Genomic DNA, 25,288 nt, shown 5'->3' with positions numbered 1-25,288 from the left:
TACCAATTAGATCAATAAAGATCAATTATAATCAATTATGGGCAACAATATCTTCAACATACGCGCGTAAATGGAATGTTCTCAACTTCCACACTCGATGAAAATCAGAAAGCTTGAAGGCCCCAAGTTATCGAAAGTCGAAAGAAATTCTCCTTGGTTCAATAAACTCGAGTTCCTTGATGGAGCACCCAGATTCGAAGCTCAAGCGCGAGAACACCGTTATTTGCAGAGCACGGATGTCGCATGGTAGGCGGTGGTTTCCGGCACCGATCAACGGTGGACAAGGCTTCTGGAACGCCTAGAAGATCGATCGATCGAGAGAGAGAGAGAGAGAGAGAGAGAGAGGCTTGTTGCTGCTCCAATTCCTAAGCGTTTGACGTGCGTTTCAGTTCTCCTTTCTCCTGCCGAGTAGCTCTTTCTCCGTTTGCACGATGACCTCGTCACTTCTCTCACTTATCATCTTCATCATCGTCCCCATCTTCGCCACCACCGTCGCCATCCATCTCGAGTCCTTCTTTGCCGGCGAAATCAACATTTTCCTCAATCCCATCGCTTTCTTTTCTCTGATTCCTCGCCGGAGCTGAGGATCCTCCAGAACGGCAGCAACTTAGCTTGTCGTCTTTTGGTGTGCACGCGCAGGTGATCGTCGCGTGCAATAGCAATGAAACAAAGGCCAGGAACACGGACTTTGCTATTCACCGAGGGATTTCGAGGACGGCAAAGTGTGTCTACTGCTTGCATGTTGCAAGCACGCGTACCACAAAGGTTGTGCTGGCCCGTGGCTTTTGGAGAAATGACGATGCCAGATGTGTTGCACGAGTTCCACATGGACGAACCATCAGTCGCCCAAGTCAACGAACCAGCGCTACATGTCCATGAACCGGTGCCACGGGTACTGCAGGTTCTTCTCATGGTTTCACTGAGGGTGGGGGCATAATGAGGACGAATTTCATGACCAAAAGTAGCCAGCAATTTCAGTCACCGTCTAGTGTCGGTCACTTTGAATCATGACATATTATCTTGGAGATAATTCAATGTGCTTCAGATGTCGGATGCGCGACAGAAACCTGCTTCAATCAAGGAAGTTGATGACTAAAACCATTAGCTAAACCTGGCATAACCCACGATTTCATTGCGTCTTAACTTTCCAAGTTGAGTGAAAAAAGATAAAAAAATCTACTTTCTTCTCATCTTTTTTGGGAGAAGATTTTATTTTCTCCAATTTGACTTTTTTTTCTAGACAAACCTGGCTCCAATAACGGATAATGGGGGTATGAACGAGCTACGCACGAATCTTTTCTGTACATGGGGCCCGTGCCATGACAAGTTTAGCACAAACTTAACTTTGTCAACCGCTCTTTGAGAACGTGTGTAGACTTCTTGAATAGGAAAGAGACCAGACCACCTGTCACACAAGCAGCCATTTTGTTCATTACCTCCGTGCGACCCCCGCGAAACTTCACCTGTCGTGCTGTTCCGGTTGTCTGATTTTCCAGAGGGATAGGAAGTGTTGGGTAGATTTGAGGTTGTACGTTGATTATGATATCTCATGTAAAATCAATTGGGAAAGGCCAATGATATATAAATTAACATTCACTATCTATTAGTTAAAGTATTTATTTTAGTTTAGTTAGATAAAACACGTCGAGTATATAAATAGTATCAGACGATTATCATTTATAACTAAAATACTTCTATTTTAAACTAGGTTCATCTCCTATTCGATTACAGTATATTGCTTCACCTACACGAAACAGGCTAACTTATTACATTGACACTGGACTATACAAAAAACTTGCCCGTGATTGCTTGCCACTTTAACTCTTCTTCTATTCAAAGAAGAAGACATTTCAGTCTAGTTTCTTACTGGAGGAAAACAGAGCCGTGTCGGCAAGGAGAGAAAGGGAGAAAAGGGGGAATGATCAAAGCGGGAGTTTTTTCAATTAGATAATTTGTTTCAAACCTACGAAACTAAAAAAAAAATAAAAATAAAAAAGGAATTGAAGCTGCATTAAGAAGATAAAAAAAGACACTACTGGTCTTTGTAGGCAAAAGCATGAATGCACCAGTAGTGTCTTTTTTTTATCTTCTTAATGCAGCTCCAATTCCTTTTTGTTTTTTTTTTTTTTTTGAGTTTTCGTAGGTTTGAAACAAATTATCTAATAGAAAAAAATGCTTTGATCATTCCCCCTCTCCTTTTCTCTTCTTGCCAACATGGCTTTGTCTTTCTCCAATAAGAAATGTCTAGTTCCTCATATTAGAGTGGCAAGCAATCACGGGACAAGTTTTTTGTATAGTCTAGTGTCAATGTAACAAGTTAGCCCATTTCATGTAGGTGAAGCAATATACTGCCGATCCAATGTCCCTAATTGAATAGGGGATGGACCTAGCTTCCTGAAAAGTATTTTGGCCTATCATAAAAACTTATAAGTTACAAACGATAGTTGTCTATTTATATAGTCAATGTGTTTTATCTAACTAAGTCAAAATAAATACTTTAATAATAGATAATGAATATTAATTTATATATCATTGACATTCCCTATTAATTTTACTTGAAATATCACAATTGGCCTTCCCATCGATTTTACTTGAAGGAAACTTGCTAAAAGTTCAGATGCACATTGGTACCACTGAATGCAACCGCAACAACCCAATTAAGATTCAAGTGGACAACCGAAGCATATAATCCAATTAAACAAAAAGACAATAGTGATCCCGACCTTCAAAGTACATGTAGATGCCGTCCTTTCTGCGCCACGGCTTGCGCTGCCTGACGATGACTGCAGGCATGACCTTCTTCCTGAGGTCGGGCTTCCCCTTCTCGACGGTGGCCATCACCATGTCTCCAACACAGGCAGAGTGCAACCTGTTCAAGCGACCCTTGATTCCCTTTACCGAGATAATGTAGAGATTCTTGGCCCCCGTGTTGTCCGCACAGTTAACTGTGGCCGCCACCGGCAGACCCAGCGACATCCTGAACTTGTTACCCGCACTACCTCCGCGTCCTACAAGATCGACAGATCATCAGAAACACAAATTCCAAACTGCCCGTTTCACTATCCCGACTACCCAGACCAAATTTCCCCAGAATCACACGAATGGCAACCGAATTTGGACCATCCAGTTCCCTCTCAAGCTACAATCATATTCAGCCAAAAGCACCCACAACGCCCGATCAACACAGAGAGCGTGTCTATCTCAAGAGATCCCACCAGTCTAAACCCACGAGTAAAAACTTAAGCTGCCATGAACCAAGCATCGATTTTTTCTCAAGCTAATTCAAATGGGTAAGTCCAAAAGCAAGATCTTTTGCGAGAAAACTAACTAGCAAAGAGGCAAATGAAATCGAACACTGCGGCCATAGATTGATCGCCGCATCTTCCCAGGCAAAGCCATATGACACAAAGCAGAAAAGAGAAAAGGAGAGGGAGAGGGGGATGACCTCGCTTCGACATTTTCGTCGGCAGGAGAAGAGAAGCGACCACCAAGCAGAGACGCGACAACGGTTTTGGGGAGGCTGCCGAAAGCCTTCAATATATAGCGGCGAGAGAGAGCCGAAGAAAACCGTAGGCGAGGGGGGCGGTTGTCGGGGAACCGTCATCGCTAGTGGTTTTGGGTTTCTTTGCATCGGCCCATATGTCTCTGCCGAAAAGCCCATCTATACACGGTCCACCTGGTCTTTGGGCTTTTTCGCTTTTTGATCGGTTTTACTCTACTTTCACATTCAGTCATTTATCCTAATCTTTTGGGAATTTTTATTTGTTACGAAAATGCAATTAAATCTTAAAATTTTTAAAAAAACTCTTGTCATGAAAGTATAATTAAGTGATAAAACTCGTAATAAAATGCAATCGAGCCAGATGCATATCTTTTGGGTAATCAACTGGATGGGTCATTGAATTGATTAGTGCACTTAAGGAACTTAAAATATTTATGGCTTTCTAGGAATTCCATCTCAGTTTAAGTTCCTAAGGTATGGGAAAATTGCAAAATTTGGAATCACTCGGTCTTTCTAATAATCGGTTGAATGGATCCATTCCAACATCATTAGGTAGTGTGCAGTCTTTGACGGATCTAGAACAAATTCTCCCGGCATGTTCTGAATTAGATCAGACCGAGTTTTCGACCTCTATAAATTCTTGGGCGGCAAGAAAACAAGTTCACTGGCGGTATCTTTTCACATTGCTAACGTCGAACCTTGTAGATGACCGGATTCCAAATTTGTCTTGGTCATAACGCTCGGGTTCACGACTAGGTTTTGGATTGGTGTTTGAGAAGTATTGGAGGCACGCATACTTTGAGGATCGCCAAATAGACTGAAAATTATCTCGTACATTGATTTTATAAATTAATTAACATGTCTAAATGCTCTTTCTTAAATGAAAATATTTCAATAACTTTTTTATGATTGATAAGTACATGGCCACATTGTAATTTCAAGTACCAATTTGTTTCCTCTCTTTTTTAACCAGATGTCAACGATGAATTTAAATTTTGATAAAATCACTCTAAAGCTTTTATACGCCTATCTTTTAAAAAGTCAAAGTCTAATATGATTTCACTTGAAGGACTTTGGAAGTCAAAATTAATTTCAAAAATTTTCTCAACCTCATAATTTTTCTATAAGAATAAAGATGGTTATTGAGATAATTGACTTAAATATTAAACAATCCGGCCCAAAGAGGGCTTTTGTAGGCTTTACGTTCTAATTTTCATATCCATGTGTTTTAATGCTTCATGCCATCGGCATTTACCTTCTAATCGTGATCACACCTCATGGGTGGAATCTTTGACCTTGTTTTTATGCAGGGAAAGTAATAATAATAATAATAATAATAATAATAATAATAATAATAATAATAATAATAATAATAATAATAATAATAATAACAATAATTAAGGGGGAGAGAGCCAACAAAAATGTTAAGTCTGCAAATCCAAGAAGAATTATAATTTGAATCTAATAATTCCTTTTAGAAAAAATATCTTAAATGGTAAAAGATCTCGTTCCAGCATTGTCAAAGTTTTACACATATTTAAGATTACTCGAGAAGGTGGATTGGTCGATGCACACAGATCTTGGCCCGAAGATGAAATGGCTGCAATTAAAAAAAGAAAAAAAGAAATATAAGCATTTGAAATATAAATACGATGGATGATGTTTAAAATTCGAAAGATTTTAGGTACATTTTATTAAATAAAAATGAATTTCATGAGACATTGAGATTAAAGAAAAGCAAAACCTGTCTAAAATAAATTTAACCTTAATTATGAGATTTATTTTCTCTTCTTCTTCTTTTTAAAGTAAAACGTCATCGAACTTATCTGCTAAAAAAGAACTATTTTAAAACATAGAAAATCATGAATATTATATTAGAATTCATCTGTTAATATTTTCCACAGATTTTAGGTGTTACAACCAAGTTAAACTCTCTCTCTCTCTCTCTCTCTCTCTCTCCCGAAAATTTGGTATTTATAGCAATAGGAATAAAATAAATATGATAATGTTCTCAAATACCAAGGCGTCTTTCATTCGACTATGCTTTTACCGGCCAGCATAATAAATAGGAAAGTACGATGGAGAGAGTATACACAATGTGCTGCATGCCCCTGAAATGCAAAAACAAAGTAATAAATAATACCTAATCATAGTATGAATCAACGTTTTTTTTGGGAATTATCAAGTGCATGTAGGACAGTCAACTACCACGCCCAGCGGAACTTAACCATCTACTCAGACATGCTCTAGATATATCATTTGGATCCAAGAACCCTTTGGACATGCCGCGTAGAAAGCACATAAAAGAAATAACTCTAATTGTGAATTAGTGTTTCAGTAGTTAAAAATGATAGGGATTAATCGGGTATTTGAAGGACTTAGCAGACGTTCTACATATTTCTGATCACTTGCCGGCAAGGCGTGATTAACGTGGGTTAGGAACTTGCCTGATTTGCACCCTCAAGATCCAACTTTCATGTATTTTCCAGAGCCTGTGCGCACCACAGAAAGTAGATCTAGATCACCTAGGAACACCAACTCATGAGGGTCCAGCAAAATTTCTAGGTTCCTTCCCAGGCAAACAATATGAGAAAGAGTAGATAGATGGATGGACTGGAAGGTGAGGGAATAGCATCATTTAGGAGACTACATGCAGGACTAAAACAGAGAAAAAAAAGTTCCAACTTTTTAGCATGGGGTGCAAGAACTACAGCTAATTCTACCATCCTGCAAATAGTGGCCACATGTATCGGGAGATCGCATCGAGATAGTGCATCGTATATGACCATCGCTCTCATTTTCTTGTCTTTGGTTTGGTTGATATCTACCTAATCGAATTCAGTTCCTAATCATAACTGGTGCACATGTTGTGCGTGAGGTGTGTAGATTGGGGCTGTTCTTTTCTTTTCGATACAATGGGATTACTTTGACATGTCAAAACTAGTACTCGACCGCATTTATGCAGGTTACTTGTGCAATTCTCATCCTCAAATGGCCCGTACCAATAGATAGATATCCTGCATCACATATTCCCGAGCAGTATTGCTGTATGTTCCAATGACATAGGTGAAGTGAGAGTTATCTCCCTTTGGAAAAATGTTTGCAAGTCCAAAACCAGAAAAGCTTGGCATTGGGGTTGTAAATCAGGTGCTGCCACAACTATTGCTATATACAGCGTCTAATAGGATTCTGTAGGTTTAAAATCATGACATATCACAAGCCTTTCTACGTCCTTATGTAGAAAAGGAACACACTTTGCAGCATCCAGTGCTGGTGAAAGGCTTCGGCATTTTATCACTAGCGGTTGGAGATGAAACTGAGAGTTAATCTCTGTATCACAAGTGGTTGTAGATGTAACCCTAGGAGGAGTAGGCTGCTCTCTGCTTGTATCTTTGGTAAAGCCACATACACAGCCAAAACCACCTTCACGAAGAAGACTTCTAGCGCTAAAGTTTCTTGCAGCTAATTTAAGATCATTGAATAAGGATTTCCACAACCGAGGAGCAACTTCAGGTTTCCTTTTGATTTGAGGATTTGAAGGGTTAACTTATGCATTTCCAGTAGTTGTAGATGAAACCACAACAGGAGCAGGTTGCTCTCTGCTTGCATCATTTGGAAAACTTGGTGCTGCTCAAATGCAAAATCAGCCTATCAGACGAAACGAGTAACCATAGATTTGGGTCACTTAGATGAACAACAAACACCAAGCCACTTTATCTTAACAGGAATTTAAAGTTGAATTAGTTAATCTGCCAGTTGGCCTAGCATGTCTTACTTTTCCAATTCAAGGAAACATCCAGTCCCAAATAGAGGAGGTTATGTAGCAACCTAGGTGGATATGTGGGGTCTATAGAAGATAACTATGACAACATATTTCAACTTGCAATCAAAGAGATAGAAAAAGATGAGCAGCAGTGAATCTACCTGATCTCTTGATATAGACTTAAATAATTCTATGCAAACACTACAACCTCATTCTAATGGATATGTTCAACTCCTCAACAAGCTTCACCCCTTTCTGCTCCATTTCATCATATAACCCCACTCAAGTTATTGAAGTTAATTTATTACCGCATAATGTCGATGCAATAATTTAAAAGTTCACGCCCACTGTGACCATATCCACTATTTTGAGGCGGATATGCCCGAATTTGCGGCAATGCAATTGGCATTGCAATTTGAAAATTTGATATAACCTTGGGCCCATTTGGTTCGACTTTGGGGAAATGCCCTTGAGAGAATGCAAATACCTTTGAGGTAAATGGGTTTTTGAAATGCTAGACTATTTGGTAAACATATATTTGAAAAGCCCTTTAGTGTGACCAAATTAAGTTTTTTAGTTTTAGTATTTTTAAAATTGCAAAAAAGAAATAATGACTATATAACATTTTACATTTTCATGTTGAGACTAATGTAAAAGATATATATTAGTAAATTTATTTAAAAATTATATTAAAAGAAATTGATTATAGATTAGATGCAAAGCTCCACTTTTGGTTTAGGGTTCTTTTAGGTTTGTTTTCAACTTTGAATATATATATTTTTAAATTATTGTAGTATTAATCATCTTTGTTAATTAATGATCATTCTAGTGTATTGATAAAAAGTTGGGCTATTGATTGTCAAAAGATAAAAATGAAAAAAAAAAAAAAAAAAAAGGTGAACCCAACATTTGCAAAGGGTTTTATTATTTTTTAAAAAATTAAATTAAAATCCAATAAAAATCCGTCGCCAATCAATGGTGGTTGGGGTGTGGGGAAGATGATCGGTTTTTAAAAAAAGTCAATGGATGAATAGTAGAAGTGGACTTGCATTTCCGAAATGTTGAAAGCTCAAACCAGGTCCCCACTTGTTCTGGGCTTTTAGCATTTCAAATGCTAGCATTTAAGCAAGGACACCTCCAAATGTTGAACCAATCACCTAATTTTCCCAATGAGTTTTTGGGGTTGAAAGCCCCTTGGGAATGCTTGAACCAAATGGGGCCCTTGTGTCATGTAGTCTCCCCTGCTCTAATAGCTTAAGCTTTTGGTTGGACTTTGTAATGTAAACCAAACATTAACTTCAAGTGCATTCCTTCACCAGACCACAAATAAATAAAAAGAATGCCCTTTCCTTTTTCCCATATAGTACCTCCAACAAACACACGCAAAATATCAAGAAGTAACATCTTTATATCACCAGATAAAAAGCATAGTATTTGTACAGAACGTAAAAGAGGAGTTCCAATAACCTAACCAAAATTTTGACATCGATAATGACTCCCTAGGCACTCTAATGAAGAAATTCTCCTACCAAAGAAAGTAACTAAGCTGGCTATTGTTGAGCCTTTCTACAAGCTTGAAGCATATCTAAAGAGGCAAAAATGAACTTGCTATCCAAATCAATGCATACTAATGATGTGCCAACATTTAGTTTTGTACCCTGAAATATATATGCATAAGAAGCTAAGAGTGGATCGACCAAAATTTGTACAGTAACCACTGCCTCGTTCATAGACATTTTAAACAGTAACAAATCAAAAATCTAATTTGAAAGAAGATAAGAAATTATTTAGATAGCTGTTGACTTTCCAATTTTACTCTTCATCAAAGCTGGGCTTGTAGCTTTTTTACTCGTCCGATCAAATGTATCCCTTGAAATGGTAAGAAAAAGACACACCATTTCCATAGAAAAATGCTCTCCGCTGATTATTACCCTTACCTTCAGTCCCTACCATTGAGACTAGGGATATCTTTTTCAACTTGGGGAGGAAGTAGGTATTCTTATAAATAGAAGTATCTATATTATCGTAAATAGAATTATCTTCACACCTCACTAAACTTAAGACAAGGGAGCAGTCTATGACTTCGAGCTCTCCTAAGCTTTCGAGGTTTTCTAGTAGGCCAGGCATGAATATGACAGTCAATTGAGGACATTTGACTAAAGACAAGCATTTAAGATGAGACAAACATCCTCCATGCAGTGGCCCATCATAAATGCACCTCAAACTTTTCATACGAGAGATGTAGAGATACTCGAGTGATCTGAGAAACCTCCTATCATCCTCCCATGTTTCCTCAATTTCACTTCTATTAGCTTCATCATGCATGTTAGTTCCATCAATAATAAACTGAATCTCATTACACTCCCCAATTATGCAGCATTATAGTTGCTTCATGTTCTCAATCTCAAAATCAGATAGCTTAGTCCCATCCATATAGTGGTCAAAGAAAAATGCAATAGTATGCTGAAGCAACTTCTTGATATCAGTGGGGAAAAGATCTTGGCCATGGCGACAAAGGTGGTAACCCTTGTGGAGCTGGAGCTTTGCACCTTAGTTTCTTTTAAAACCAGTGTAACATATTTTTAATGATGTTTGTTGCATATTAAATGATAAAAGTTTTCCTTTCCTCCTCCTCCTCTTCCTCCTTCTATGATATCATGCCAACTGATAAGTATACATAACATAGGAGTTATATGACTTTCTTGAAAGACTTTCATGTGTCATTTATAACATAGTCAATTTGATTATTGATAATGTACTCTTGACTCAACAATTTAACTCTTTTTTTTTTTTTGGTCGAAAAAGAGGTGCAATTCATTAGATACTAAAGAAAAGTTTGTGAAACATCGGAGCATAATAAATCTATAAAGCAAAGTCTGTGCAACATCCGAGCATAATAAATCTAAAAGAGCATTCGAAGGGTTCGCAAGCCAACTATAACTTGCGATGGGCCTTCACGATAGACTTGATTTGCGCCTATGACACAATGGGCTAGCTGGACACCTCTCCGTAGGCCTAGCCGAAATCTGCAATCTTCAATCCAAGGTCGGCTGGCCCATGGGCTCTGCTCAGATCCCATCACGCAGCGCATGAGTGATGAGTCATCACTCTCCACAGCCACCTGCAAATCAATATCCTGAGAATCTTTGCCCTTCGCTGCAAAGCAGCTTCGATTTCATAGGACTAATCCACGAATCTATCAAATGGAATGAGGTTATTGATTCCTAAGAAGCAAAAGAAAACTGAACATTAGAAAGAGAGAGAGAGAGAGCATTGCCTGGTTCGTGATGGACAATGGAGCGACCAGAATCAGTGCCGACGGAAATCAGTGATTCCAGCGATAAACAGCTTCCATTGAGATCCTCCTGGCTGGAAGGTTCTCACTGTGAAGCGGAGAAAAATAGGATCCGGAACTCCTTAAAGACGATGATGTTAGCAACGACAACGAACGGCCACAAGGAACCTCCGAGATAAAGATCTTCCTATGATGTGCAGGCTTGAGCATCGTCCACGAATTCCACGAACGTCGCCTTCGAAGATTTTCGAGTTTCATTGATCTGCTCAGATATCTTCTTGAACTCCTCGTCCACTTCATCCGTGACTTGTTGAATTGCCCGGACCTGGAGATCGCTGATCGAGGTCAGGCTCTTGCATGCCGGAGACGGAGTCGGGCCGGACTTTGCTTTCCTTTCACCCTTGGGCTCACATCACGGGTTAGAGAAAGGAAAGAGAATTGGGCCTAAAAAGAAGTAAAGAGATGGGGTGATGAGAAAGGAACATTGGGCCAAACCCAAGGGCTCGGCCAGCCCAAAACTCGCTGAAAATGGGCTAGCACTAGGCCTCATCCATATATATATTCTATATTTCTTGTTTTTTTTTAATGTTTTTACCTTTTTATTAATTTTTTTATTTTAAAAAATAAACAAATGCCTAAATTAATGTGGTGGGGAGGGATCTCGTGCTTTTAATATATATATATATATATATATATATATATATATATATTATTTTAAGTGTATATGGTGCAGCACTTGAAATGCAAAAGATGTATTCAAGGTCTACCTCTCGCTTCGATTGCCGATATTCTGATATATAGCGAGTTTTGACTTGGCCCTTGCCAAATCACAAAGTTGCCTCAACAGGTCACCTCCATCCCTACACCACACAATAATAATTAGCATGTGGTAGCTCTCTTCCGAAGAGAATAACACCACACATCTGACCATTGTAACAGAAACAACATCCATGCATAATAAGGCTGTGTTTGTTTTCATTTCTTTTTTCTGTTTTTAAACACTTTTTTTTTTCATTCTTGAGAATAAAAAAAGGAACAGAAATGCGTTTGGGTGTGTTTTTGTTCCAAAATTGTTTTTTGTTCCGAGAAACACATCTAGTAACGTAAAACAAAAACAAAGAAAAGTTGTTTCTTGTTTCTTAAACAAAATTTAGAAACACTTTCTTTTTTTCTTCTTTTTCTTCTCTCTCTTTTTTTTTCTTCTTTTCTTCTTCTTTTTCTTTGGCCGGTCGCCGGCCTCGACCATGGCCGGCGACCGGCTCGACGAGGGCCGACGGCCTCGCCCACCACGGCGAGGCTCGTCGGCCTCGCCGTGGCCGGGCGAGGCCGCCGCCCTCGTCGGCCGCCGGCCATGGCCGAGGCCAGCGATCGGCCAAAAGAAGAAAAAAAAAAAAAAAAAGAAAAATAAAAAATAAAAAAAGGAAAAATAAATAAGAAAATAAGAAAGAAAATAGAAAAAATATATATTAAAAAATAAAAGAAATAAAAAAATTATACAAATTTACCAAACGTGTTTCTGTTTATTTTTTATTCCCGAAACAAGTTTACCAAACGTGTTTTTTGTTAAAAAATTATTCCCTAATGTAAACACTTTTTTTTTTTTTTTTTTTTCTGTTTCTGAAAACTTTTTAAACATAAATGTTACCAAACGCACCCTAAATAACGAAAACAAGCAGATGAGGAAATTGCTTTAGGCTTCCACCGGTTAAAAGACTACTTGGCTAAAATATATCACCTTCAAGAGTAAAATTGGAGTATTAATCTCCCTATTGAAAGCTACCCATGAAGCATGCAACATGTAAAGAACATATTATAAATATCCTACAATAGATAACATTAATAGTATTACCGATGACAATTATTACATCATAAAATGTTTCAGGAATTACACCGTCTCACTCCTGAAGTTCATCTACAAATGGTCTCATATGGCGCATAATTATGCGAAAGCCATTGCCAATCCATCTTAATGCCTAAGCTGATAACCGGAGGTAAGATGTGGTAATCTAAGTGCTTGCCTATGGTGGAGATGTACTCCAAGTGTGTCATACAACTTATATGGAAAGAAAAGTTTTAATAGGGTCTTAGACATAGCTACACATGCATCCATGCATCCATGCAGAGAGAGAGAGAGAGAGATACCCCTCCTCCTAGGAAAGCCTTAATTTGAATTGGCCTTATGGTTGTTCTAGGGACAATAGATTCCACAAGTTTATATCACGGAGCTGTTGCTCTACCATCAGCCCTGAAGTAAACATGAATAAATGGTTGGCATTAAGAAAAGAACTAAGCAAAAAATGAACGAAAAAAGAACAAAACATAAATATCATGAACAAGGACTGAATTATAATTCCATGCACAAATTATGATGTCCGAAAGGGTATCATAACATTAAAAGACCTATTAGGATACTTACCAGCAATAGAAAAGGACGACCATCTAGTAGTACAATCCTTCTGTCGCGACCAATATTTTCGGGGTGTGAACCACCTAGGGTTTGGCTAATGGATTGTTAAGCCTAAATTTAACTCGGGCTCTCCCAAGCCCATACCAATTCGCGACTTAGATTCGAGTTTTTAACATGCAATTGATTTTCAATTAGGAGTCGCCACTAATATATTTTTGGTGGGTCGATTAGGAACCCAAGTAAAGTAATGGGAGATTTACTTTACTCCTACGAACCAGAGATCATGGGTACGGGGACTTGGTTACACTAGATTTCTCTAATGCCCTTTCGGTACCTTTATCTTTTATTTTGAAAAAATTGTTTGGCAAGCAACTTGAATTGATTTTAATTCCTTAACATGTGAGGTGACCATGCAGGTGCGCAAACCACCAATTTAACACTCAAGAAAGCAAATGAATAAATTGCAGGACTTACCTCATAGCAACGAAAGCATCTGCGTTGTTAGTTCAGAATTCACATCACAACCCTAAATATGATTTCTAATTAACACGCAATTTTGTTTTGTTTTCACTTAATTAATGAAAATCATGCAATATGCAATGCATGCCACTAATTTAACATGAAATAATATGACATAGCGACATGACTTACTATATGACCTAAATAATATGATATAACTAAGCATGTAGTCTATCATAAGCATGAGATGATTTATTCTAAATAATTTTTTTGTATTTTCTATGAGATTCGAAATTATAGAAATGTAACACTTAAATATGCAATCTAAATTAATCTAATGACCTAATTCTAATGACGGGCAATTTTTAATTAAATGCATCTAACAAAAATCACTAAATGACGTGCATTGTATGAAACTAATTCTATATGACGTGCACATAATTTTTATTTTCCTAATAAGCATGCAATCTATTTAGGAGAAATTATCTAAACCTATAACATGCAATCTTAACATGCAATGACGTGCAAAGAATGCCCTAATTTTACATGACATATGCATAATGACCTTTTTTGCGTTTTTCCTTTTTCCTTTTTTTTTTTTTTAAATTTCGAAATTAATAATTGCCAAATAGTTAAACATGCAATTTAGACTAGTGAAGCAGAAATCTAACATCCTAATTTTTTGTATTTTTAATTTTTTCAAAAATTGAAATAAATAAATTTCCTATTCTAGACATGCAAAGTAATCTAAAACAAGTAACATCCTAACATGCATCTAATCTAACTCAAATATTTTTTTTCTTTTACGGGAGCAAACAAATAAAGCATCAAGAACAACATGGCACCAAATCAAGCAAGACATCATCCACGTCCATTTAACTTTGGGAACTAAATTGACGAATCATATCTCGCGCATGAGATCGGATTAGCCAATTCTTAAATAAAATCATGAATCATATCTCGAGCGTGAGATCGGATTGGTGATTTTCCGTACGATTGCGGGTCGTATTTCGAGCGTGAAATCGGACCGTCAATCATATGTACGTTGTGAAATTAGGAGGATTTCCCAATTTAAAAGGCTAATCGTGTTGCGAATATCATGGCATATTGGGAATTTCCATCACGTGCACCAATGAGTATATCAAATAAGGAAACAAAATTTTCAGAAATTAACGTAGACAAAATTCTTACCTATCCCAAATATTTGCTTCCAAATTTAGCCTTCGAACGGTGGCTCGTGAATCACGATAGGGGCTCAATGTGATGGCGCAAGGACAGCTTGCTATGGTGTTTGCTTCGACTAAGGAACGGTTCTGAACAGTAGCCGGGGCGTCGTGGAGTACAAGATGCGAATAACGGCCGTTGCTTGCTATTTGTACGCTGGTCCAACTCACGTCAAGAAAGCGCGAGATGTGGCTTCGCAGGGATTGAATCGCCAGACTTCATTGATCACTGCGGTAGGGAGAAGGTATGACATGCATGGCCTAGACGTCGCAACAAAGTCAGCAACAACGTTGGGATAAAAGCTTCGGCGTCACAGATGCAGCTGGAGATGACGGCCCAAAAGGATGAATCTCGGCACCACTCGGATCAGTGGAGGGCGACACCAGCAAAGTCAGCGGCGTCCGTTGCAACGCTGAATCGTGAAGCTGGTAGACCCCAATTGCAGCTACGAAGACTCACTCTCAAGAAGAAAATCTCAACTCTCTCTCTCGTGTGTTCTCTGTGTATTGCTCCGAAAGTCCTCTCTTTTGTCCCGTAATGAGTCAATTTATATTGAAAGGGCGTAAACCAATGAGGAAAGAAAGCATATTCTGTTTCCTTCTGGGCATGCGTTGAAATATATTTTCTTTCCTTTCCTCTTTATTGATCGAATGCCGATATATATATTTTTCGCAAATCCATGCCCGCAATGCAGAACGTGCCCAACATTCCCCTCTCATGCTGATCTTCCGAATTTCCTTTGTGCATATGCTCGTATCTTTCCTCTTAAAATAATGCTGGTCAATTCCTTGCTCCCCACGTTGACCGAATAATGGGAAAGCGCATAATTTTCCTTCACGTGGTTGGGCTTCTCTATGTTCGAATCGGTGGCCGCTTACACACTGTCCTTCCTTCGCATTCGTTCCCTTAAATGCACTAATATGTCGGTGCCAATATGCTGGAAATTTCTTAATTGACTTTTAACAATTTAGGACACCCATGTAATATCAATCACCATGGAGGAATTATCGACTTATCCACAATTTAATGCTCTTGTTGGCTTGAATATTCAAAGCCATTCACCAAAATCCATTCACCGCCGGCCTAACAAATATGCAATTAAATGAAATATGCTTCTAATGACCATATGTTATGGAATTAATTTTTTTTTTTTAGGGGTTAAAATTAATCCCTGATTTTTTAATGTGATAAACGGATCGCCAAAATTTAGGTGTCAACAGCTGCCCCTCTTTGAAGGTGAGCTCGTAGAGGTTGCATTCAAAGACAAATTGAGACCTAAATTTTGACCATGCACATGACTTTTGATTTTTTTTTTTTTGGGAAATGAATCCTATTTTTTTTAAATGCAATTCATATGATGCATGGAAATGCTAATGCAAATGTAAATGAACCTACCTGGAATAACTTACCTTCGAGGAGGATAGAGTAATTCGAGGTAATGGGTGTTACTTGTCTAGGACCCATACCATTCTACGGTCGCCTAGAATAGTAACATGACTTTGTGAAGATGCTGCTTTCCCAGGACCCGTACCATTCTACGGTCGCCCAGTATGGCAGAAAGGAGCTGCTTTCTCAGGACTCATACCATTCTACGGTCGCCCAATACGGCAGAAAGGTTTTGTAAGGAACTGCTTTCCCAGGACCCGTACCATTTTACGGTCGCCCAGTACGGCAGAAATGTTTTGTCTAGGACCCGTACCATTCTACGGTCGCCTAAACGAGGATTCATTTTCCAGGACCCGTACCATTCTATGGTCGCCTGAATAAGGAATAGGTGTTGTCAAGGACCCGTACCATTCTACGGTCGCCTCGACGAAGAAAATTATTTTTCCAAGACCCATACCATTATACGGTCGCCTGAATGAGGAAATTGCTTTTCCAAGACCCCTACCATTCTACGGTCGCCTGTTAGAGCAATAAATGTTGTCTAAGACCCGTACCATTCTACGGTCGCCTAGACTGAGGTTTTGCTTGGCTAGGACCCGAACCATTCTTCGGTCGCCCAACCTTGCGACAGAAATCATCCGACCAGGACCCGAACCATTCTTCGGTCGCTTTAATCAGATTGAATCTGGAGGAAAAATCTTTGGGGGACAACTCAATTGAGTGTCGGTATGCTTAAAAGGGAATACCTGTGCAATGACAAATATTCAAGGTATAGATAGAGATATACTTACTTGGTAACATCTCCGATCTTCGGGGATACGTCTCCTGCAAAACATGGTTGTAGGAGAAGCAACATGCATTTGTAATCATAAATATGCATCATTATAATGGAGGTTCATGATGATTTCCATTAATCTTGCACCACCTGAACACATGAGTGTCATGAATGTGTCAAATGAGGGATCCTTTGGTTCGAAAGGACTTTTCTCTCATTCTCATTAAAACGGCAATTTCATCCTGACCTTTGATGCAGGATTTTGTCAATCACTCTATCTCACCATCGTCATGCCAAACAAGGGCCTGAGCAATCTTGCAAGTGTTACGAATTCACCAATCTGAGAGGTCTTTAAAAGGGACCGTAATGTGGGCTTAGTCAACGGCTTAACAAAAGGGACTCTTTTGAGTCGAGGTTATTTGAAAAATGACATTTCGTAACTGTCTTGGGATTTTCAAGTCAAGAAATATGTGAAATGAGGCAGTAATTATCTTACTCGCACTTCTTCAAGCGATGCTTTCAAGCATATGAACTCTTACATTAATTCAAGTGCCCTAATCTGAAGAGACTTCGTAAGGGATGTAACGTAGGCTTGGTTCATGGGTTATGAAATGAAAGGATCATTAGGCTCAAAAAGTATTTAGAGGGTCAAAGTTGGTGATCATCTTGACATTTCCACCACTTTCCTTCTCCATTGTTGGGGACTTTTATTTGCATTGATTGCAACAGCATTTGAGTTTTTTTTTTTTTTGGGCATCGGCCTTGCTTTTACCAGACACACTGCTTTTTTCATGCCCCATTTTTGCATTTTTTTGAACAAAATCTCCATTTTTGTCGGCATTCTTGTTCATGCTACTTGACTGTATTTGTCTTGCCCCAGTGTGGGGGATGATCACCAACTGGGTTTAATATGAAATGAATTCATAGGCTCAAGTGGGCTATGCAATGGATAAAAGTGTGTAGGATAGAGAAATGATTGCTCTTCATCATCCTAAGACACTTTAAACTATCATACGAGTTACAACGCGAAAGCAATACTCGAAGATTGATGCAAGTGTGAGTAAGAAAATTCCTATCATTCATTTCAAACTTTGTCCCAACGTGGGATGATCCTTGACAAGGATGATTTAAAAATTCTTCATGTGTGTGGGCTCGAAGGGCTAAACAATGGGTATACCTGTAGTGTTTCGGGTAGAAGAAGAAATTGCCTCTCGTCACCTTGGTTAGTGTACCCTTTGCAAGATCACCCTCTTCCTTGCGGACATGGAATTTCTTCACACAACTCACCGAGGATTAGTGTATGGGATAGCATATAGAATAAGGCTTGCCTTTCATCATTCCAAAGTATCTCATTTGACACATTCAATTTATCTCACACAATTCATCAAGAAAGAAAAATACAAGATTTATGACAAATTTGAACAATTCAGCTCATTGACCCACTTTATTAGTCACAAAAATACTCGCAATTCAAGACAAGACATGGCAAATTTTATCATGGATAATACTTCTTGACAGTATCAGAATTAACTGGAGTAGAAAACTCATGACCATCCATTTCTGCCAAGATCAAGGCACCTCCAGGAAATACCTTCTTCACCGCATATGGACCACCATAATTTGGGGCGAACTTGCCCCTAGGATCAGGGAAAATTGGCAACAGTTTTCTCAGAACAAGATCATTTACCTCGAAATATCTTGGTCGCACTTTTCGGTTGAAGGATCTGGCAACTCTTTGCTGATAAGTTGGCCATGACAAAGAGCCTTCGTCTCTTCTCATCAATCAAGTTTAACTGTTCAAGTCTTTGTTGCGACCATTCAGCTTGGACAACTCCACTTGAGATAAAACTCTCAGAGAAGGAATCTCCACTTCTACAGGTAGAATTGCCTCCATGCCGTACACCAAAGCAAACGGGGTTGCCCTAGTGGAAGTGCGGATCGATGTCCGATACGCCATTAGTGCGAAGGGTAACCTGTCATGCCAATCTCTATAATTTTCGGCTGTCTTAGCCAAAATCTTCTTAATGTTCTTATTGGCCGCTTCAACAGCCCCGTTCATTTGAGGGCGATAAGGAGACGAATTCAGATGCTTGATCTTGAACTTGCTGAACAACTCATCAACAAGCTTGTTGTTCAAATTTGTTCCGTTGTCAGTGATGATTGTTTCAGGGACACCATAGCGAGCAATTATGTCACGTTTGATGAACTTTGCAACATTGCGAGCAGTGACACTTGCAAATGACGTAGCTTCAATCCATTTGGAGAAATAATCTATGGCCACTAAAATGAATCGGTGCCCATTGAAGCCTTCGGGTTTATTGGGCCGATCACATCAATGCCCCACATTGAGAAGGGCCATGGCTCGGAGAACTGATGTAGCTCGGTTGGAGGAACATTTATCTTATCACCATGGATCTGGCAACGATGACAACTCCGTACATGTTTGATGCAGTCACTTTCTAGTGTGAGCCAATAGTAGCCTAATCTCATAATCTTCTTAGCCATCATGTGCCCATTTATATGAGGGCCACATATTCCTTCGTGTACTTCTTGCATGATTTGAGTGGCTTCGACTGCATCTATGCATCGCAACAAAACAGAGTCGTAAGATCTCTTATACAAATTCTCACCATTGACGAAAAATTTCGAAGCCATTTTCGTGATGTATTTTCTATTAGCCTGAGTGCTTCCTTCGGGAAATTCATGTCTTTTAATGTAATTCATGATATCGTAATACCATGGTTTTCCATCGGGTTCTTCAGTCACGATCATACAATAAGCCGGCTTTGGCAAAACCTCTATCTTCAAAGGCTCAACCTCTAACCCGTCAGTGACTTGCAACATAGATGACAAAGTCGCGAGTGCATCCGCAAATTGATTATGAGACCTTGGCAAGTATTCAAATGAAATTTTGTCAAACTCCTTTACCAGATCTTCTAAGTACTTGTAGTACGGGAGCAACTTGGCATCCTTGGTCTTCCACTCACCTACAGTCTGTAATATGATTAGTGCCGAATCTCCAAATACCATTAACTTGGCTACACCCATCTCGATCGAGGCTTGAAGTCCGAGGATGCAAGCCTCATACTCGGCCACATTGTTAGTGCATGGAAATATCAATTTTGCAGCTACCGGATAGTGCTGTCCATATGGGGATATCAGAATTGCCCCAGTACCAGAACCAGACAAGTTTACAGCTCCATCAAAGAACATCTTCCATGAGTCTTCATTTACACTCAAGACACGGTCATCAAGGAAACCGTCATCGTCATTAGAGACTCCTGAATTTCCGGCCAATAGATCGGCGATCGCTCGACCCTTAACCGACTTCTGTGGCATGTATTGCACATCAAATTCAGAGATCAAAATTTGCCATTTGGCTAACTTACCCACCAAAGCTGGCCGATCAAGTAAATACTTGATGGGGTCGTTTTCAGTTACGAGAAATGTCTGATAATGTAGTGTGTATTGTCGCAATCTATGCAATACCCACACCAATGCCACACGAGTCTTTTCAACATCAGAATATTTTAGCTCTGATACAGTGAACTTTTTACTCAGATAATAAACGGCTCGTTCTTTTTTATCGACAGGACTTTCCTGAGCCAACATTGCACCCAATGACTCACTATGAATGGTGAGGTAGAGAATCAAGGGATGCCCCGGTGATGGTGGGACAAGAACTGGTGGATTCATTAGGTATTGCTTTAACTTGTTGAATGCTTCTCGACACTCATCATCCCATTTGATTCGTGCATTCTTCTTTAGGAGCTTGAAGAATGGCTTGGTAGTCTCAAAAAGTTGGGAAATGAACCGGGCTATGTAATTCAGTCTTCCCAGGAGGCTCCGAACTTCTTTCACTGTTGATGGAGATTGCAATTCGCATATGGCCTTAGCCTTGGATGGGTCAATCTCAATCCCTTATCGCTACAATGAATCCGAGTAATTTACCGGATGTTGCCCCGAACACGCATTTAGTGGGATTTAGCCGGAGCTTGAATTCACAGAGTCGATCAAACAATTTCTTCAGGGTTTCCACATGGCTTCTTCCAGGCCGAGTCTTTGCGATCATATCATCAACATAGACTTCAATCTCCTGATGCATCATATCATGGAATAGTGTTACCATGGCTCACCGGGTAAGTTGCCCTGCGTTCTTGAGTCCAAAGGGCATGACCTTGTAATGAAAGGTCCCCACGGGGTGATAAATGCAGTCTTCTCATTGTCTTCCTCCTTCATCCTTATTTGATTGTACCCGGAAAACCCGTCCATAAACGAGAATAGTTCAAATCCGGCAGTACTATCCACGAGGACATCTATGTGAGGCAGCGGGAAATCATCTTTTGGGCTAGCCTTGTTCAGATCTCGATAGTCGACGCAAACTCGAACTCGACCATCCTTCTTCATCACCGGCACGATATTAGCCACCCATTCAGGGTATTGTGAGACTTCAATGAATCCCACCTTCAGGAGCTTCATCACCTCTTCCTCTATCTTCTTCGAGAGCTCGGGCTTAGTTCTCCGGAGCCTTTGCTTCTTAGGTGGTATGTCCGGATTAGTAGGCAGGCAATGCTCGACTATCGATGGGTCTAAACTAGGCATGTCAGCATAGGTCCATGCAAAGACATCCTGGTATTCCTTTAGTAGCTGAGTTAGGTGCTTAGCCGCGTCTTTGGGTAGATTTGCTCCAATTTTCACCTCTTTGGCTTCTTCAGTGTCACTCAAATTAATAGTGACGGTTTGCTCAGATGTGAGAGGCTTAGCTTTTTCATGTTGCTCCCAGCTACGTTGTATCTCGATGGAGTCTTCGATCGAGTCTTTAGGATCATCATTGTCAGCACTTGTTGTAATGGATTGGACCATTTCCACACCTTTGCATGTCATAGGATTGTTCCTGAAACATGAAGTAGATAAATCAGAAAGACAAACGGAGTAATCAACATCTTTGCTTTTTGTTTTTTTGTTTTTTTTTTATTGAAAGAAAAATCTTTGACAAAAATGTTTTTTTTTTAAACATTTTGACATGAGGAAGCATGATGAAGCCCAGGCCTCAGAGTTCTCCTTGGATTTTTCTTTTTTCATTTATCGGTTGGATATCATCACCGGGCTGGTTTGGTATACCTCATCATGCCCTCAAAATAAAACTTGTAATTTTATTGATATTCATCAATCAATTACATTTATTGAATGGAAATGCAATTTTCAAGCCCTAAAAGAAAGCGAAAAAGAAGAAATAGAAAACAAGCCCTAGAAAGCGATAAAAATTCCCGCGCAGGGGAATGTGAAAAATCAATAAATGAGTTACTCTTGTGGGCTAGAGCCCATCTTCTCCGGAGGTCCTTCGTCAATGGTCCCTACGAAGACATCATCGAAGAGACTAGAGATTCCTTCAAATGCGTCTTCAGGGTTTTCCGTCTCCAGGGATGTCGGATCATCCATGCCACCCCATCCATCTGGGATAATGTCGCAGGGATCAATGTAGAAACTGGGAGGAGCTGAATACTTCACCAGATAGTCAAATTTTCCGCTTGGCTGCCCCAGGGTATCTATTATTTCTGCTTCATCCTGCATCATTATGGGAGGATCAGGAAATGTCTCGCGAATGTTTGGGGGCAATGGGTTTTGCCTTCCTCGCCCGTGGTCAGGTGGCGGGTTTTGCCTTTCCTGTCTTCGTCCTCCAGAACTTTCCCCATCTCTTCCATGGTACCCTAATCCAGCAGCACGGGACCTCTGAGGGGCTTCAATGGGGTTTCGAATCCCCTGACCATTTCTTCCAAGGCCACTACCAGGAATAAAACCATTCCCAACCATCATCCTTCCCACCATGAGAGTAGCATTTGAAACTTCAGGAGTTGGTGGTGGTGAGTCTCGAGAAGCATGAATAGTGGATACCAACTCAAATGAGTGGTAGCTTGATTCGAACTCAAAGTCCGGCTCTACATGGGATAGCTGTCTCATGATAAATTCGGTGATCTTCTTCGCCATAGACGGTGACTAGCTTCCCTTTGATTACGAATTTCACAACTTGATGTAGACTTGATGGTACCGCCCCAGCAGTATGAATCCAGGGATGACCCAGCAGAAAATTAAAAGCAGTAAGGATATCCATTACCTGGAAGGGAACATTGAAAACCACCGGCCCTATTTGCACATCAAGATGAATCTCTCCAAGCACCTCCTTCTTCGTACCATCAAAAGCTCGAACAGAAGTCTTTGCGGCATGTATCTTGGACGGGTCCACCTTGAGGCGATGAAGAGTGGCCAGTGGACATATGTTTAGGGCGGACCCATTATCAATGAGTACTCGAGACACATGAGAAGCCTTATGCTTGGAGATACATAGAGTGCCTTGTTATGCCCCTACCCTCGAGAGGGAATTCCTCATCAGAAAAGGCAATCATGTCTTTAAGAATAATCGATCCCACAAAGTCTTCCAGCTTGTCTGCCTCGACCGTTTCAGGTACACGAATTTCACTTAACACCTTCATTAACGACTTTTGATGCACAGGGGATGTAAGCAGGAGTTCAAGCAAAGAAATCTGGGCGGGCATTTTTTCAGAATCGTTCGACCACCTTATACTCGCTTGCTCTGATCACGGCCAGAAACTCCTTAGCCTCTTTATCGGTGACAGGTTTAACGGGTTGAGCATTCGTTTGAGAATAAGTCCGACCAGACCTTGTAACGAGGTCAACATCTAGATCATAAGACCAAGGGACCGCCTTATTGTTGACATATTCATACGGTTGAGGCATTTCAATCACTATCTCATCGTTGGATGCATCTTCAAGTGGGGGCATGTCCACAAGTGAAGGATCAATTTCCTCTTTATCAGCATTGAGTGCCGTTTCTCTTCCTCCCAATCAATAATGATGGGTGAAATAGCGAAAACTATACAGTTATAGTCAGCATAAACGATGATTCCGTCATCCACCATCCTGATGACTCTTTCCTTCATCAGTGATAGAGGAACATCCTCCTGATCTGGATAATATCCAGCTCTTATCAGCCCGTTGTAAGCATCTGCTACGTGTACCTTTGAGTTCTTGATCTGACTTACTTCAGGCTCTAAGATAGCATTGATTGTACCTTCGTGCTCAGGCAGTGGATTCTTTTGGACATTCGGTCGAGTAGTTTGAAATGAGAAGGCCTTCGTGTCTAAGAGATTTTGGATCTTATGTTTCAAGGTGAAACATTCATCAGTTGAATGTCCCAATTCACTGCTATGATAGTCGCACTTCTTGGTCGAGTCGTAACCACGAATGTTTTCGCGGTTAGGGCGCTTCGGTTCGCTAGTAAGCAATCCTTTCTTCCTTAGGATTGCCAAGACTTGGGATGGAGATCCAGGGAGAGGAGAGAATTGCCTTCTTGCTTGAGCAAACGATTGACGGCCGGTAGCTTGCTGTTGCCTCGGATTCATCTGGATAGCCGGGGTGCAATTGGCACTTTCCTGGCTATAAGCCACATTTACGTCTACAGCAGCCTCCTTCTCTTTCTTGGCAGATAATTTTCTATTTGATGGTTCAGTAAACCATCCTTCCCTTATCCCCATCTCGATTGTTCCCCCACAGAAATAAGCTGATTGAAGCTTTCAACGTACGTGCTGGCCATCCGGATACGGAATTCAGATGGGAGAGTTTTGATAAATAACTTCATCATCTCATTGTCAGTAGGCTCAGGGGTGATTTGAGCTGCCAGATTTCGCCATCTCACGGCATACTCTTTGAATGACTCGCTCTTCTTTTTCTCCATCCTCTCAAGATCCTCTCGGGAAGGTGCAATATCCATGTCAAACTTGCATGGAATGATTGGATCATGAGAGGCTCGTTCTTGACATATTGGGCCATGCGTACGTGGTACATCTGCAAATGAGCTTTTGGGCAAGAAGTACCATCGTATTTCTCAAAATCCGGCATTTTGAATTTCTTTGGCATCTTGACTTTCTCGTACACGGACAAGTCGAATGGGAGTGAACTCTGTGACTCCTGCAATTGTTTCAACTTTTCTTCCATTTTCGCCAAGCGTTCATCCTGCTCCGTCTTAGGGATGTTGACAAGCTTAACATTTTCCACATTGATCGGGAATGGATCATCTTCCAGCCCGGGCATGTCATCCTCACCCATTTGGGCCTTGTTTGCCGGCTTCGGGACGGCTATCTCAGGGAGAGTGGGTACAGGAGCCGGATTCACTTGGAGGGATTGAAGTTGAGCTGTTATAAGCTCCATAGAGGCAGCTAACTGTTGGAGTTGGCCTTCCATAACGGAGACACGATCACGCACTTCGGTTTGTTCGGCCATTCTTGCTCTTAATCGCGTGATAATGGGAGAGCGTGGAGGATCCGTTATCACCTAATAATTAAGAAATGAACACAAATAAGTATCATATGAAAATACGCCGATCCATGGCAATACTCTAGAAATTTTATTCATCAATGGAGCTTTTGACAAGCCTAGAAATTCGATATGTCCTAAACAAACGA

At 40.1% G+C, this 25,288-nt stretch overlaps 1 protein-coding gene across 2 annotated transcripts; it reads right to left on the bottom strand.

Moving 5' to 3' along the window:
* Positions 1 to 81: 81 nt before the first annotated feature.
* On the bottom strand, positions 82 to 3,590 carry LOC104452482 (60S ribosomal protein L23-like). Of its 2 annotated transcripts, XM_039317161.1 has the most exons (3): positions 3,446 to 3,590; positions 2,724 to 3,008; positions 82 to 2,633 (listed from the first exon to the last, which is right to left on the bottom strand). In XM_039317161.1, exons 1-3 carry the CDS (start codon positions 3,456 to 3,458, stop codon positions 2,614 to 2,616), a joined length of 318 nt encoding a protein of 105 aa, XP_039173095.1. In that variant the 5' UTR covers positions 3,459 to 3,590; the 3' UTR covers positions 82 to 2,613. The 2 variants fall into 2 exon arrangements, with proteins under 2 accessions (XP_039173095.1, XP_010065261.2); XM_010066959.3 differs by having other exon boundaries at positions 2,603 to 3,008.
* Positions 3,591 to 25,288: the final 21,698 nt, after the last annotated feature.

The sequence above is a fragment of the Eucalyptus grandis genome, chromosome 7 (assembly GCF_016545825.1).
Source record: "Eucalyptus grandis isolate ANBG69807.140 chromosome 7, ASM1654582v1, whole genome shotgun sequence".
NCBI lineage: Eukaryota > Viridiplantae > Streptophyta > Magnoliopsida > Myrtales > Myrtaceae > Eucalyptus > Eucalyptus grandis.
This window is presented reverse-complemented; position numbering and strand designations above follow the sequence as displayed.